This window comes from Myotis yumanensis, unplaced genomic scaffold (genome assembly GCF_028538775.1).
Source record: "Myotis yumanensis isolate MYYU_CA2020_CCGP unplaced genomic scaffold, mMyoYum1.0.hap1 SCAF_7, whole genome shotgun sequence".
NCBI lineage: Eukaryota > Metazoa > Chordata > Mammalia > Chiroptera > Vespertilionidae > Myotis > Myotis yumanensis.
Window position 1 is genome coordinate 88678632 of NW_027223758.1, and position 16464 is coordinate 88695095.

A 16464-nucleotide genomic window follows, 5' to 3' on the forward strand; every position below is an offset into this window, starting at 1 on the left:
ATCTCAAAAGTCAGCAAAGCCAAGCTCATTATAGCTCCTCCCGTGCGATATGTTGCTTCTTGACTTCACACTGATCCTTACACGTTCCTTTCCCCTGGTGTTCGTTTCCTAGGCTTCTCCCCGCGTCCTGTCTTGGCAGACTTGTTCTATTGTATGCTTCTCTTCTTGTCTATCTTTCCAAAGATGTCTATAATGTTCTCATTCAATTTCTTGCCAAGTAAGAGGCTCCCTTTGCAGTCTCAAAATATCACCACATATCTTTAACCCTTACCACACTGGATTGTAATAATTACCTTTCTTGACTGTGTTTCTGGAGTTCCCACTAGATGAAGGCTTAAGAGCAAGAACTCATCTTTCCAGCCCGATTGGCTTGAATGGTACCTGGCACACAGTATTCAGTAAATATTTATTGAATGAGTAGATAGATAGATAGATGATACATGAACAAAGAGTGGGAAGTGAGCTATGAATATTTATACAGCAATTAATCAGAGTACATTTAAAATTTAAATGAATTGAAAAATAGACTATAATATGGTGCTCTTTTGAAAGGGCATAAGTTACCAGGATAAAATCTTCGACAATGGGGTAGGTTTGGTTGCTGTTCCAATAAGCATTATATGTATTTTCTTTTTTTTCCTGCTAAAACTCCTAAGTTAGATACGTACCAAATAAATTGAGACGTAGTCAATATTTTCAAATTGGTGTATTTCTTTTTTAAAGGTTGATTTCAGAGAGAAAGGAAGGGAAGCATCAATGGGAAAGAAACATTGCCCTGACTGGTTTGGCTCAGCGGATGCAGTGTTGGCCTGCGGACTGAAGGGTCCCAGGTTCAATTCCAGTCGAGGGCATGTACCTTGGTTGTGGGCACATGCCCAGTAGGGAGTGTGCAGGAGGCAGCTGATCGATGTTTCTAACTCTCTCTCCCTCTCCCTTCCTCTCTGTAAAAAATCAATAAAATATTTTAAAAAATACATTTATCTATTTTATGTGATAGCACAGGTAGAAAATAATTTTGTTTTTATTAGTGCCAAAATCATAGCTAATATTAATAAATAGTTATTAGTGTCCAATATCTTTGTGGGGGGAGAGAGTTGCACTATTCCACGGACAAGGAGGATACGGACACTGGGCTCGGCTCTAGCCCGGGAGTGACTTTAAGGTGAGTCCCGGCAACAGCGTGGCAAGTCCTCAAAAGGGAAAGGAATTTAAAAACCCAAAAAACAACGGGGTTGTGAACTTTGCTATAACACTTGACCACTAGCACATGATGTGACCTAGGACACTCTGATATGAGGAAAGCCAACATGTAATATTTTTATCTTGCAAAACTGATAATGCAGAGAACCAACAAGTTGTGTGTGTAGAAACAGTAGTTTCACAATCAGGAGGCTGGGAAGGGTCCCTCAGGAGGCCCATAGTATCATATGCCTGATTCGCCCCTGGGCTTATCCACATCCTTCCATCAGCATACAACCAGACCAAAAAATTCCCCTTCTCTGCTGATGTTTTTTTACAGTTTAACCAAACCCTCTCCATCTCACAATTAAGATCTTTCTGTAGAGTTCCATCAGAACATGAGATTTATATAAGAATCTGTATCTCATTAAAATTTCTTCCCTTTAATACTCAGAATTAAAATGTAACCTTTTCTGCCAGGTCAGTAATAAGAGCAAAGTTAATGTAAATCTGCTATTGGTTTAAAAAAGTTGGTTGCATGAATACTTATACTTTTTATCTTGTCTGTAGGCCATAAGTCACCAATCTTTCTGTGATATGGAACTATTTCTATTCCCTGAAGCTTTTAAAGATTTAATAATAGCAGAAAATTATTTTTTTTAATCAATCTACCACATAAAGTTTTAGGATCTACTTACTGATTGAAGGACCCCTGACCCTGTTTAGTTTAAAATGTTTCCTACATTGTTTTTGGAGTCTGAGTTTTATTTCCAGAAATGATGAATTATTTAGATAGAATGAAAATTAGCTGGAGTTTGGCTCCTTATGGTTTTTTAAAAAAAATTTAGGTGAGCAAATCTCAGAACTTTATGGAACTACTAGAGGCCCGATGCATGAAATTCATGCAAGGGGCTTGGCCCCTGCAGCCACAGCTTCATCTGGAAGGTCGTCTGGAAGGTTGCCCGGTCTAATTAGCATATTACGCTTTTATTATTATAGATGAGTGTGAGTAAAATATGTACTAAATTTTTTCCCAAAAAAATTAACATGACACAGAGGTCGACACTTTCAGCAAAAGAATTTTGTGAAAATTATCGCCAATGCTTGGAAGCGAGAGGACCAGACAGGTGGGCATGTTCTTCTTCCATTGGTAATGGGAGTGGGCTCTTCAGTGAGCCCCCTGAGCGGCCACAGAATGGCAAGTCCACTCCGGCAGGCAACACAGGGGCTCGGTGTGCCCTGTTGTGCACCGAACCCTGAACACACGTTGGAAAATAGGAAGAATGGATGCGCCACCCATTCACCCAGCAGCCACTCACCTTTGCGAGTGTAAGATAAGGTTAAACAAAAGTTTAGCACACAAAAGTCAGGGTGTGCCCAAAGGAACGGTCGCACAGCCACCTTCACACTGTGAGCTGTCTTTTGCAGTGAGCAGGCCATGTTCAATGTCGAGGGAAACAGAGAATTATTGATCACAGAAAGCGAATTGTGGGTTTGAGTCCCAGCATGGCCTTCTACCAGTTGTGTAATATTGCCAGACTACCTAGTGTCTTGGTCCACGTATCAAGAAAAAATCGGCCCGGCCGGGGTGGCTCAATGGTTGAGCATCGACCTATGAACCAGGAGGTCAGGGTTCGATTCCTGGTCAGGGCCCATGCCCGGTTCTGGGCTCCATCCCAGTGCGGGGCCTGCAGGAGGCAGCCGATCAATGATTCTCATCATTGATGTCTCTCTCTCTCTCTCTCTCTCTCTCTCTCTCTCTTCCTCCCTCTCCCTTCCTCTCGGAAATCAATAACAATATATATAAAAAGAAAAGATGGGAGGAGGAGTGAGTGGGGAAAGGGTGTGACCACCGCTGGCCCCAGGGGCTCCCTCTCTGCCCTTTCCCGGGGCGCCTCCTGCCCCGGTCCCCAGGAGCTGGCTCGGACAAGGGAGGTACTAACAGGAGGGTCACCCTCCCCTAGGTGGGTACCGCTCCTTCATCTCCTCCCTCCCGGCCTCGGCCTCTTTCATCCTCGCAGCAGCCCATCTCACTTGGCCGGATGCACCCTCAGCCCGGGGTGCAGAGCTGCAGGGTGGGGGACGGGAGCGCTGCTGCGCGCTGGCCCCGGCGGCCTCTCAGGAGGTGGGCATCCCAGTCGGTCCCTTTCGGCCCCGCCTTCGCGACTCCAGGAGCCGAGGCGCCCGGCGCCGGGACGCGGTGACCCCTGAGCATCGCTCCGGCGGCTCCGCGAGGAGCGGGGCGCGCGGCGCACCCAGAGGCTGCAGGGCCCCGAGCGGTCGGACGGGGGAGCGAGAGCCCAGCTTGCGGAGCGCCCGCCGGGGCCGGGCCGGGAGGCGGGGCGGCCGGGAAGCGGGGCCGGGAGGCGGGGCGGGAGGCGGGCGCGGAGGCGGCGCCTGGGCCGCGCAGGCGTTGCTCGCACCTTGGCGATCAGTCGGTGCTGGGAGCGCTGCTATGGCGCTTCTCGGACCCTCGGCTCCTCCTCACTCGCTCGAAGCGGAGGGAAGGCGGGGGCCGAGGAGGAGGCGAGCCGGCGGCCGCCGCAGTCGCAGACCCGGGGCCGGAGGAGGCGGAGCGCGCGCCGCCGCGGCCACCCCGGCCATCGCCGCCCGCCGCGGGGCAGCCGCCAGGGATCTCCGGGCTCGAGGGCACGCGGGGCGCCCCGCCATGCCCCGCCGCGGCCGCTGAGCCCCTCCTTCCCGCCGCCCCGGTGCCAGCGGCCGGGGTGCCCGGCGCCTCCGCGCCCAGACCTCGAGCGCCAGCGGCGGCGGTGCGGGTGGCGGCGGGCGCGCGGGGCAGGAGGCGGGGAAGATGGACCCGGCGCCCGCGCTGGGCTGCAGCCTCCAGGATGTGAAGTGGAGCTCGGTGGCCGTGCCGCTCGACCTGCTGGTCAGCACCTACCGGCTGCCCCAGATCGCGCGGCTGGACAGCGGTGAGTGCGGCCGGGGGCGCGGGGCGGGCGGCGCGGGGGCCGGGAGGGGGGCGCCCGGTGGGGCGGGGGCTGCCCGCCCGGCGCTGGAGTTGGCCCGGCGGTGCCGCAGCCCTGGCGCGGCGCTCCCGGTCCCCCAGCCGCCGGGAGACGGGGCAGCAGAGCCCTTGCCGGGCAATGAACAAGCCGGCACCGGGGAAGCCTCCGCACACGGTCACCCTGGAGGCGAGCGAGCCGTCCCTGCCGGCCGCCTGCAAGAATTCCTCCACCTGGGGAACCCGGACGAGGTCTCTTAGGCAACTTTCTTACCAAATATTCGTGCTCCGGGGGGCGTCCGTATTTGGGGTGCTCTCTCCCCCCGCCCCCTCGCCCCCACAAGGAGCAGCAGATTTAAGGGGCAAAGGCTCCGGGGTGACCCATGGAAAGGGACCCCACTTCTCAGAGGCCTTTTATTGCCGCCTGGCTGTTCTGTTGGGCCGAATTGGAAGTCCTTTCGCGCCGGGGGTAGGACATGTTTTCGGCAGAAGTGACGGTATGCTTCGGGTTAATTATTAGCGCGTTTCCAGCCTGGAAATAATTATTTAAGTCACCGGGACCTGTGTAGATGGCACCTGAGCTAGGAACTAAGCAACGCGTGTAGGTATTTCTTTAAACTGACCACCGGCAACTAAGCAGACAGCCCCCCCCCCCCCCCCCCCCCCCCCCCCCCCCCGCCAGCTGTTGGTCTGCAGTGGCATCTGCATACCAGTAGCTGGATGTGCATGCGGGCAAGCAGGCCGGCTGGAGAGCAGTGGCCCGCGAGGTGGTGTGTCTTGTCTCCTCCTGTGTGTTCACAATGACTGCGGTTGACTTTGGCTCCATCCCCTTGCGGACTGTTTGCAGCGGGAGCACCTGGGCCCGGGCTGCTGTGGAAGGTCACGCGGGCCAGGCTAGAGGAGCTCTGAGCAGGAAGGTGTCATCGCACGTCTCCAGGAGCTGGGTGGCTCCCTCTCCTCTGGCGTCCCCGAGTGTGTAACCGGAGGGAGGCGTGTGAATGGGCAGAGGCCCTTTTCTCCTGTTCCTCGTCTGCGGGGTTAGGTGAGACCTTTGAAGCTCTGATGTGGAAAGTAACTGGAGGAAAAGTTCAGGAAGCTGGACGACAGCCTGGGCCTGCTTGCTGGCCCTGCTGGGTTGGCGGGGGTCCTGGTGGGCATTGGGAGTGGAGTGGGAGTTTTAAAACGATAATGAAGTACAGATCCACCCGGGAAGGGACGGGCAGTGTTTTCAGATATTTCTGCTTCGAGTGGGGGTGGGAAGGGGTTGTGTGCTTTCAGTGTTTATCTGCAGGTCTGGATCATGTGTGTGTGTGTGTGTGTGTGTGTGTGCACGCTCAGTGTTTCATTTCCTCTTTGCCTGTGCAAAATTGTGTCGAGTGGGCGTCTGTGAGTCCTGTTCACCTTTTCCAGCCTTGTCTCAGCTCTGACACTCCCCCCAAACTTCTTAGTGAGGCAGAGAGCACTGGGGCGTGGGGTGGGAAAGTTTCCCAAAAAGCCCCATTAAACGGAAAGTTTCGGGAGGCTGCGTACCAGCTGCCAGCATAACTTTCCGCTTTCTTCTCCACTCTCCCGTCCCCGCCATTCAGAAAAAGGCTCTGAATCAGCAGTGTGCTCATCCCACACTGCTTTTAAAAATCTGGACGTGGGTAGCCAGCCCAACACTGTGCCCTTTCAAGCTGGGGAGCGGATTGTGATCGCTGTGTGGAGTTCCAGTTCTTTTATTGTGAGTCTCTTATTACCGCTTGAGAATCACAGTGGCGCACACAACTTTGGAATCAACGCGAAATACTGCTTTATGCCTTGCTTCTGTCGCTTAAATGTCTTATTTAAACATTTTTTCTTTTGTTTTTCATAGCTGCGTAATATCCAGGGGGATGACTATACCATGCAACCTAGTCCCCTATTGTGGTCAGCAAGCTGCTGTATTCTTCACGATTATAAGTTGTGGTGCAGTTAATGCACATGAGTCCATAAGTTTGGGTTAGGATATAGTCCTGCCTTGCGGAATAAGCATGTGAATCCTTTCCAAGTCCCCGATACACACACATTGTCACATTGATTGAGAGACTAAAGGTGACACTCACACCAACACAAGAATTGTTAAGTATCTTGAACAAAAACTTGGCTTGCTTGATGGGGGAACGTGCTGGCTTACCCATTACATTTGGATAAACTTTAAAGAGGCGATCGTAGATCCCAGGCTTATTTTTAAACGTGTTTCCTTCATAACAATGCTTAGAACATGCTTAGGACATGCAGCCATATTTATAAGTGCTGCATGGGGAATGTATGGGGAATCTTCCGCTTCATGCGGTCCTCGCTCTGCGTCTGTCCTTTCGCCAGTTTTAGTACCGCAGGTACATTTTACACACACACACACACACACACACACACACACACCCTATACTTAGACGAGAAAGGTAGTCATTTTCCAAATCACTTGTAAGAAATTGAAAAACATGGCACTAGTTGACATTTTGCCAAGAGAAAACTATTGGCTAATTTTTAGGCAATCATTAAAGAACGTTAAACATCTGATTTCATAACTGTTGACTCTTGAATGCCTGCTATGTGGGGGTACATTTCTAGGTGCTTGATGTATATTGTCTGAAGTCCTCAGCAACCCGATTTTAAGGACTGTGAGAACCTGAGATTCAGAGGAATGACATACCTGGGATATGTTGACGGGGGATTCCAGCTGGCCTTTGGACTCAAGACAGGCCGTTCACCTCAGAATCCCACCTCCACAGACGAACGGGGAGCAGGTTTAGAGGAGGGCTCCCATCTGCTCTAAATAGCCCCACTGTCTCTCGCAGAGCCCGAGGCCCGGAAAGTCAATATTTTTAAAACAGTGTAGACACCGAATTAAGTGCTGGCCCCATCCATCATGTGTAGACAACTTTCTGCTTCCCAAAGGAGTGGCTGGAGAGAGGGAAGGGGCCGCGGGGAGGAAGAGAGTATGAAATCAGAGACAGAAGGAAAAAAGTGGAGGCTGAGGCCTAGGGTATGTCCGTGTGTCGAGGTCATTCCTCCATACCTTTGCCACACTTAGACTATTAACTACATACTCAGTAACACGCCTCCAGTCTGTGCATTATGCCTGTCACTCATGCAACGCCAGTCAGATAGATGCATTCGCTGTTACGTCCCCAGTGGCGAAACTTGTCATCGTCTGATAAGATCAATACAAAATTAGGGAGCTTTTATGGGTATTGCCTCGTGAATCTTTCTCAAGAACTCAGAGAAAAGGACTCTGGTGATTCTGGTGAGGAGTGAGACACAGCTCAGCAGCCAGGGGCTGGCCCTGGCCAGAGATGCCATGAAGAGCAGATATTTAAGGAACTTGGCTGTAGTAGGACCAGGGTCAGCAAATGCTCAGAACTGTGTAGGTGGGGAACCGCCCTTCTCTGTCCCTTCCATATTTCGTCTGAGAGGCTTGGGCTGGAGGAGTGTTCTTCCAGCTGACTTGCTCCCCGTGCTCCTCAAGATCCTGTAAAACTCTATTCCCTAAGCACATTGTTAAGCTAATTCCTGAAAGTCTTCATCCTAAATTTAAACGGTTGAAAGAATGTAATTTGCAGCATATGGTAAATACTGACCTTTTAAATTAAATTGTTACACCAATTTAAAAATTCTAATAGGACCTATATTTGATTCTAGGTATCAACCATTTTTTTAAAAAAAATGCATGAATAAATTCTTCAACAGTTAAAAATTTGACACCTTTCGTTTTTCTCCGTAAATTTATATTTCCCTTCCTCCTACAGAATTCTACCCCAAGGTTTTATAGATTGTATGATTTCTGGCATATTTTTATGTTTAAAAGTGTCGTGATCATTCTGTGATACTTTCTGTAACAATAAAAAAAAGTATATAAATTCAAACCCAGTGTTTTGTGTTACTTCTGACCATAGATAGGGCTCTTGGTACTTATGTTTCAGGCTGTTTAAAACAAGGACTTGGAAATTACCTGACTTTCAAAGGCCGTTGTTACCCAGATAGGAGACTCACCTCTCCCATTAGCGTGTTTTATGGGTTCCTCTTCTCCTCGCCCTGAGGCCTTTACACCCTGCCGGCTGGAAAGATCCAGGAAGGTGAAGCAAGTGCAGGACTTTTGTGAAGTGGGGGGAGGCTGCGCGGACGGGAGGTGTTGAAAGACGGCTTCTGTCCTGTCCCAGGCAGATCGATCACTTTTTAGAGAAGACAGCCCTTTGGGAGCTGGGGGATCTGGAAATCGATTCTCTTCCAGGTGTGAGGGGAACCCCTGAGACCTGCTAGCTGACCCAGACACGTGTCCCAGTTCCAGGAACGCTAGTCTGGAGCCGAAAGATGGGCTGTGGTCCTGTTGGCTGAGAGGGAAGGAGACCCAGGCTGGACCCAGGAGAGAGAGGAGGCAGGGGTCGGAGGCAGCTGTTCAGGCGGATCAGCAGCAAGCTCTGCCGTCCAGCTGCGCGGGGGGGGGGGGGGGGGGGGGGGGGACTCAGCGGATTCTGAGCCCCAGCTGTGCTGGGACTGGGAGCCCTGGCCTGGTGCTGCCCACTTCTCTCACTTTACCACTCAAGTGCCTGGAGGGCCACGAAGGCAGGAACATGGACACTCAGACCAAAGAGAGGCTCCAAGCAGCTGTTTGCAGATACCGGAGGAGTGTTTAGATCCATGTTTTATCTTTGAAATTAATGTAAGTTCTCTAAGTCTGCTCCGCGGTTGATGTTATTGTATACTAGAGGCCCGATGCACAAAATTCATACACAAGTAGGCCTTCCTTCCCCCGGCTGCCAGCACCGGCTTCCCTCTGGCACCCAGGACCCCGGGTTTCCCTCGCAGCCCTGGCTTCGTCGGGAAGGTCATCTGAAAGGACATCCGGTCTAATTAGCATATTACGCTTTTATTATTCTAGATACCTGTACATGTATGTATGGGTAATATTTTTTCCTAAAGTAACTTAGTGTAAATCTTGCTCCGGGAAGGTGCTCTATGCTTGTGTGTAGCTTCATTTCCCTTGGCCCTCTCTGTCGTAAGAGGGTACCAGTGCCCATGGTGACAGAGGTGATCGTTGAAAGGATTTGGAACCTAGAGACCCTGTGTTCAGTTACAGGCATTGCCATGGACAGGTCTCTTCATCCCTTTGATTGGTTGTTTTTTTTCATGCAGAAGAAATGGACAAGCATTGTACTTTGCCCGTGTAGCTCATAGTTATTCACTAGTTGTTTATTCAAGCAGCTGATATTTATTTATTAAGCCCCTCCCATGTGTCAAGTCTTGTGATAGGTATTGGGACTACACCCTGAACAAACCAAGACAAAGCCGCTGGCCTCGGAGCTTATATTTTTGCGTATCTCCCTACTCTGATAATTAAATGTATTCCTGGAGGTGAAATGACGTGTGCTGCAGAGTGATATGCATGTATAAGGTTGGTCTAGTGGAGGTGCCGGCCAGCTGGGGGCGGGCTTCACGGTGTATCCTTTCCCATGGTTGACAAACTGCGGCTTGCGAGCCTCATGCGGCTCTTTGGCCCCTTGAGTGTGGCTCTTTCTAAGCCTTAGGAGCACCCTAAATAAGTTAATAACCATGTACCTACCTATATAGTTTAAGTTTAAAAAATTTGGCTCTCAAAAGAAATTTCAATCGTTGTACTGTTGATATTTGGCTCTGTTGACTAATGAGTTTGCCGACCACTGCTTAGGCTGAAGTCCACTGATCATAGATTTTATTGTCCTTATATAGTTAAAGAAACTGAGGGAAATGCTCTGGGTAATGGGAGTCTATTTCCTTTTGAGTATTCTAGGTTATGGATCTAGTAACCCACAAGTTGTTAAAAAAAAAAAAAAAAAAGTGGTGTAAGGTCTTCATCAGAGAGAAAGTGTTAATAACTAACTCACCCAAGATTGAGCCCGGGAGGAACCAGAGCGAGAAGTTGGGAAAGGAACTCTGAACGTAATCCGGAATTGCCTGCAATTCTGATCAAATGCTTCCAAGTCGCTGGGATCTTTGTGGCACGCACTCACTGCTACTTCTCCTGCATCGGGGATTTCCTGAGCACCTATGCTTCCGTAACTGTCAGGAGGAGAAGAGTGCCTACTCTCATGTTACACTTATTCAAGTTTCTTCAATATTCTTTTCTATACTTTGACTCTCCTCTAGTTATCTATCACCTATTCCATGGTCTGTGCCTAAAAATTATGAAGAAAGAGTAGAAGAGGACCCTGGAGAGGACAGTGGATGGTGATAAACGTTTAGGCCCACCGGACAAGAGTTGGACATAGCGCCTTTTGCTTTTCAAGTAAGATGGCTGCTTTGAAAGTCTTCAATGAGTAGCTACATGGCCAGTAAAAATCTTGAGATGCCCAGGTCACCTGTAAGAGGAAAGCCACCCCAACCGTTGTGATGGACCGCATCATAGTTTAAGGGAGAGGATGTTGGTCTCTTTTGTGCGTTTGGCTGCCTTAGTGAAACAGCAAGCTCTAGTAGACCAGCTTGTAAACTCTTTTACTTCGGTTTGAGATTCCTGAGCTATCTGTCTTTTCACTTACTGAGCTGCAGTTCTAGGAAAACTCATAAAGTCCTTGTCCTTAGCAGGGCTGTCGATCGTAAGAGCACCACTCTTATATGCAGCCTGAAAATAACTTTCATTGCTGGGTTATGTATTCGTCTCTCATACTTGACAACACATAAAATAGCCACTAAAATATTTTCGTATGTAGAAGGCACTTGATAAGCATGTAATAGATAAATGAGCGAGCAAATTTCAGTATTAAAATTTTTAAGGCCCAAAATATATTACTGAAGCTATCTGTGACCTCCACAAGTCTGAAGTTGAATTTCACTTCTGTTTCAGTTGAGACCGTCATTATACTCTTACACATATGCATTGGAACTAAGACAGTGGGCCCTAGAATTAGCAGTAGGAAAAACAGAGTAGGGAAGATGGGCTATCATGATGAAATAATGATTCTGAGGGTCATTAGTTATCAATGCTTTAAATAAATTATTTCTAGAAACTACAACTTACTTTTGGATTTTTTTGCTTCCTTGCTAGTTCTTTCAATTTTAAAACAAGATGCCGCCTTTACACATGACACATAGCTATGTCATTGAATGTTTAACCTCATATGGCCTAGCATGCCATAAATCTTTGGAACTCGTCAACTCTTACTGCAATAACGGAAGGGCCTGATTGGCTGCTCAGCTAACCACTGAGCTATCCTTGTCTCATCTTCTCAGGCCACCAAGGATTTTCCTTCTAAGCAAAGCAAGCCACTTGGTTTAAATAGCATTACGACACTACAACGGCTAATTTGGTACATTTGTCATCTTCCTAGAATAGCCCAGGATGGACTTGAAACCTCGGTGTCTCACTCCCAGACACTGCGCTTCCTCGTCTGCCGTTGCAGGAGCGTTGCGCACAGTGACAGAAGGACAGAGCGGGGTCCGGCGCCCCTTTCCGGTCCCCAGGGTGAATTAGTTAATTACAGGGCCAGTCTTTCTGACTGACGATGCTCACTCTTAAACCTGGTTTGAAGTGTTTAAATACACGTGGGCTTGGGCGGCATAACGGTTGTTTAATAATTACCTGTTTATGGCTTTTAAGATGCCACGTGAAGTCTTACAGTTACGGGATGTGTTATTCGGGTTAATTTTGAACATCTGCAGTGAGTTACGACGAAGTCTGGTTATGGCTGAGGAGGGAATGCAGTGGTCTGTGAGCCGTGCTTACGCCTGCATCCCTGGGCATCCACTCAGCACAGGAAAGCGTCCAGAGTTTTTTACGATGACTGTGTTCTCAGTGCCAGGCTGACGGTGGCAGGCATGAAGGTTTGCTCTTGGTGATTAGTTCACGTGGACCGTCTTTTCCTTCTGGCGGGGAACTAGGTTCAAATATCAAAAGGAACCAGAAAAGGGTAAATGTTTACTTTTCTATTTTTAAACATGATCTGTTACTTGTGGGTAATGAGGAAGCCCTGGTTAGAACAGGTCCTGTCATCCATTAAAAAAACAAAACAAAACAAAAACACACAGGTTAATGAAATGCCGAGGAAGCCCCCTGGCCTGGCCCAGGCCCCCATGTGTGCGGGGCTGTTCCTGGCTGAGGGTTCCTTCGAGCTCCTCTCTTCCTTCCGCAGCGCTGGGCGAGGGGTGGTTGGCGTCCAGGAACCCACATCTCTTCCATTGTCATTCCTGGAGCTCAGCAGCTTACCTGCCAGGATCTCCCACTTCAGTCTGACATTTACAATAACGCAAGGTCCATTTCTACCTTGGACCACTGACCCACAAAACCAGTCAAGCGCCAGACCCAGGTTAAAAACAATTTAATGAGTGACGTGTCATGAGAGAGAGCTCTCGAAGGTTTAGATTCTCTTTTTAACACTTGGAGTGCGGGTGAATTTCCCGCCAAAATATAAGATGGCTCTGTCTTTTGGTTTTGTTCCATCCACCAAAAGGGTGGATTACAAACAAATATTTGGTAATACGCAGTTACAATCGGCCCGAGTTTACACGTTTCCCGCACTCCACCGCAAATCTATATGAACAGAGTTAAAAGACGGCTCCCGCGGAGTACGCGCAATTCACGCGAGCCGACTTAACTCGTTTCCCGCACTCCAAGTAGCATCGAGCTCTATGCAGATTTTCCGCTGTTATTTTCCCCCTTTTATTTTTGTCCCATCTTTTGGTCTGTTAGGAGGAAGGGAGCCGCTGAGAGGAGAACTGTTCACAAGCTCATTGTGGCCAGGTGCATCAGCCAAGGTTCCTTCAGGACCCCCTCCCCCCAAAAAGGGGCTTATGCTTACCACACAGAGCCTTCTTCCTTCTCCACATGAAGGAAGTCTGAAGGGGCAGCGTCCAGGACTGACCTGCAGAGCCACAGACTCGAGGACAGATTGCTCGTGCGTTTCTGCTCTGTCATCCTCAGCACTTAGGTTTCTCCTCCTGGTCCTGAGTGGCTGCTGGAGCTCCAGCCTTCACGTCTGCATCCCAGGCAGCAGGAAAGGCAAAGGGATGCATCTCGCCACCAGTTCTACACTGCACATCACACACATCTCATTGGGCAGGAATTACACACCCCTAATGGGCAGGAAGGCAAGGATCTGAAGTCTCTTATCTGGGCGCTCTGCCCAGGCACTCTTGCTGCGGGAGGAGAGAGCATTGGATATTCAGAGCCACCTAACGGCCTCTGCCACTCACCTTTTTGCTTTGATGCCTTCACTTTTTTTTCCTGTTCAAAACTCACTAAAATAGTCATGTATCAGCCCCTGATTCCTCGGCATGTCTTTGCTCGGGTTCTTCCTCAGCCATGAGAGTGTGAACTTCTTTTTATTTTAATCTTTAGTGTTGAAAGTATTACATATGCCCCCTTTTCCTCCCATTAACCCCTTCCAGCCCCCCGCCCCCCCCGGCCCTCACCATCCCATTGTCTGTGTCCACCGGTTATGCATCTATGCAGACAACTTCATTGGTTCATCTCTTCCCACCCACCCTCCCCTGACTTCCCTCTGAGGTTCGACAGTCTGTTCCTTGCTTCTGTGTCTCCGGATCTATTTTGTTCCTCAGTTTATGTTGTTCACTAGATTCCACGTATGAGTGAGATCGTGTGGTACTTATCTTTCTCTGACTGGCTTGTTTTGCTTTAGCAGAACAGAGAGTATGAACTTCTTGCCCCAACTTTCTTTCCTCTCTTCGTCCCCGAGCATGAGCGAGCAGCTTGAGTGGTTCTCCTGAAGAGGCCCTTTCTCAGAGGTGGAAGTACTTTACCAGGAAGCCAGGAAGAGGCGTGCACTTGTAGGAATTATTGTTGTAAGGCACTCCTCGCATTCTTTATTGGCGAGCGTGCTTTTATATGACTTGTGATATAACCATTGTTAACGTTGCCCTGTTGTGCGTGCATGGCATGTAAATGGAGACTATGCCTAAAAGTGGCACCAAACTATACATAACACTGTCTTTAAATTTCACATGACTTCATCAGCATCTTCCTTCCTTATTAATATTCTCTGAAAATAAAACTGTCATGAGTGAGTGGGATTATTTTATTACCAATAAACCATTATTTGCCTGATGATTTTCCAGTTGTTAGACATTTGGTTGTTTGGAGTGTCATGTTTTTGAGGATGTCTTTGTAGCTAAATTTGTCAATTTCACATCATTTCATTGCTTGGGGTTCCTGGAAATGGAGATATTATTTAACATTTATTATTTTTCGATTGTCGATAGGTATTGCTCACTTGTACCCAGGAAAGTGTGTACCATTACCAGTGAATGAGTAAAGCCCATTACTTAGTATATCATTAGATATCATAGGTGTTAGATAGTCTTTGCTAATTTAGACATTTTAACAATGGACACTTATTCCAATTCGTATTTCTTTGATTACTAGAATAGCATCAGTAATGTTGTTATATTTTTTGTGAATTTTCTGAGCCCTTGGTTCAATTTTTTGGTAGAGTTGTTTTTCAATAAAAATGAAATCCAAGTGTCCTTCTTCATGGTTTTATGCAGGATAGTAATACAGGATCTCCAGGTTTCATGTGCGGTTACTCTTTTTAAACTTCCATTCTGTTATTCTTCAGTTGCTATTCATACCTAGGTATTACCTCTGTGTCTGAGATTGAATGATTGTGATTAATCTATTTTCTCTGCCAACCTGATATGGGATGGAAGTGGTGGCCAGTCCTCTGAAAGAAGGAATCCCCTTCCACTGTGGAAAACAAAATAACCTCATGCCAGTCTTGGTAAACTGTGTTGAGTATTCACAACTATAAAGTATTTGAGTTCAAGTCACGGGGAGGTCCCCACAGACACGTCGTTGCTGATCAATTCCTATGCATCGCGTGAAACTAAGCTGATAAACCAGGGTCATCACTTTTTGGTTTTAAAGAATAAAAATAAATTGACAAGTTCATAAAAAACTTTTTTGTAATCCTCACCCAAGGATATTTTTTCCACTGATTTTTAGAGAGAGTGGAAGAGAGTGAGGAGAGAGGGAGGGATATGGGAAGGGAGAGGGGAGAAAGAGAGACCAGATATGAGAGAGACACATCGATCGGTTGCTTCCCACACTTGCCCTGACCAGGGCCAGGGATCGAACCTGCAACCCTTCGGGACATGGGCCTAGACTCTATCCACTTAACCACACCAGCCTGGGTTATAAAAACATTTTTAATTTTTTTTACATGTAACCCATAACGAACTCTTCAGTGCTACATGCTGTGCCATTAGAGTTTTGTGCACGAATTCCTGTTCTCTTGGAAGAGATGGACTTGAGAGCCTGTTGAAGCTTAGAATATGGGTGAGAGAATAATGATAGAGATTCACAGGTAGCTTTCAGACTGGAGAGAAACAAACATGATAGTTTGAACATCATTTCATTTCTTCTGTTGAATAGCTCTGTAAATGTCAACGTCAGTGTCATGGCTATGAGGAAGAAACCCAAAGAGAAGAGAAGTGTAGTTTAACTTTCTTTCTTTGTATGGGCTGTGATGGATGGGGAATAAAATACGTATTCCTTTACCAACTTGGCACCTGAGGACTTTAAATAGTATTTATCAGAGGGCTGAGGTGACAGTTGCTGATAGTAAAGTACTAGATGGCTTTAAGATTATCTTTTAGTGGCAAAGAAGCCCTTCCCCCCAGTCTCCTCTCTCTCTCTCTCTCTCTCTCTCTCTCTCATTAATCCTCATCAAGGGGCCAAAGAGCCGCATGTGGCTCGCGAGCCGTGGTTTGCCAACCACTGATGTAGGAGAATATTGTCTCCCCAAATCCGTGTTAACATTGGGTATTCTAAAGTTAAAAAGAAAAAATTGCTATGTTAATTTGCATTTTCCTGGCTATTAGTGATTTTGTGCCCTTTTTATGTTTGTTTAGTATTTAGACTGCTCTTCTGCAAACTTATACTTTTTTGCTGGTTTTTCTGTTATACTTATTCTTGCCAATTTCTAGATGCTATTTATATATTACAGAGATATTTTTCCTTATTTATATTTATCTTATCTGTTGGCTTTATTTATATTATATTTATCCATTTCAGAGTTTTCCATTTTGACATGGATAGACAAGCCTCTTTTCCCTGTGTTTTCACTCTTGGCTAAGAAATATCTCCCTGATCCCTAGGTTGTACATGTATTCTCTTAGATATTCTAGGAAGGTTTTTGAATTTAAGCCTTTAATCCACCTGGAATTAATGTTTGCATATGATGTAAGAATTTCATTTTCTTCCAGACTGCTGTTGTGCCAGCCCACTTATTCAAAAGGATGCTCGACTACTGGATTGAACTATTTTTGTCGAATTTATTTTGCTTCGTAACACTTCAGCCACACCTGTCTTGGGC

At 47.5% G+C, this 16464-nt stretch overlaps 1 protein-coding gene across 2 annotated transcripts in view; it reads left to right on the top strand.

Annotated features, from left to right (window-relative positions):
* Positions 1-3635: 3635 nt before the first annotated feature.
* Positions 3636-16464, top strand: part of GAREM1 (GRB2 associated regulator of MAPK1 subtype 1) — a 153247-nt gene continuing 140418 nt past the window's right edge. For both annotated transcript variants that reach the window (XM_070421213.1, XM_070421214.1), the window contains exon 1: positions 3636-4112. In XM_070421213.1, coding sequence (XP_070277314.1) covers positions 3992-4112 — 121 coding nt within the window. In that variant the 5' untranslated portion in view covers positions 3636-3991. The remainder of the gene's footprint in view (positions 4113-16464) is intronic.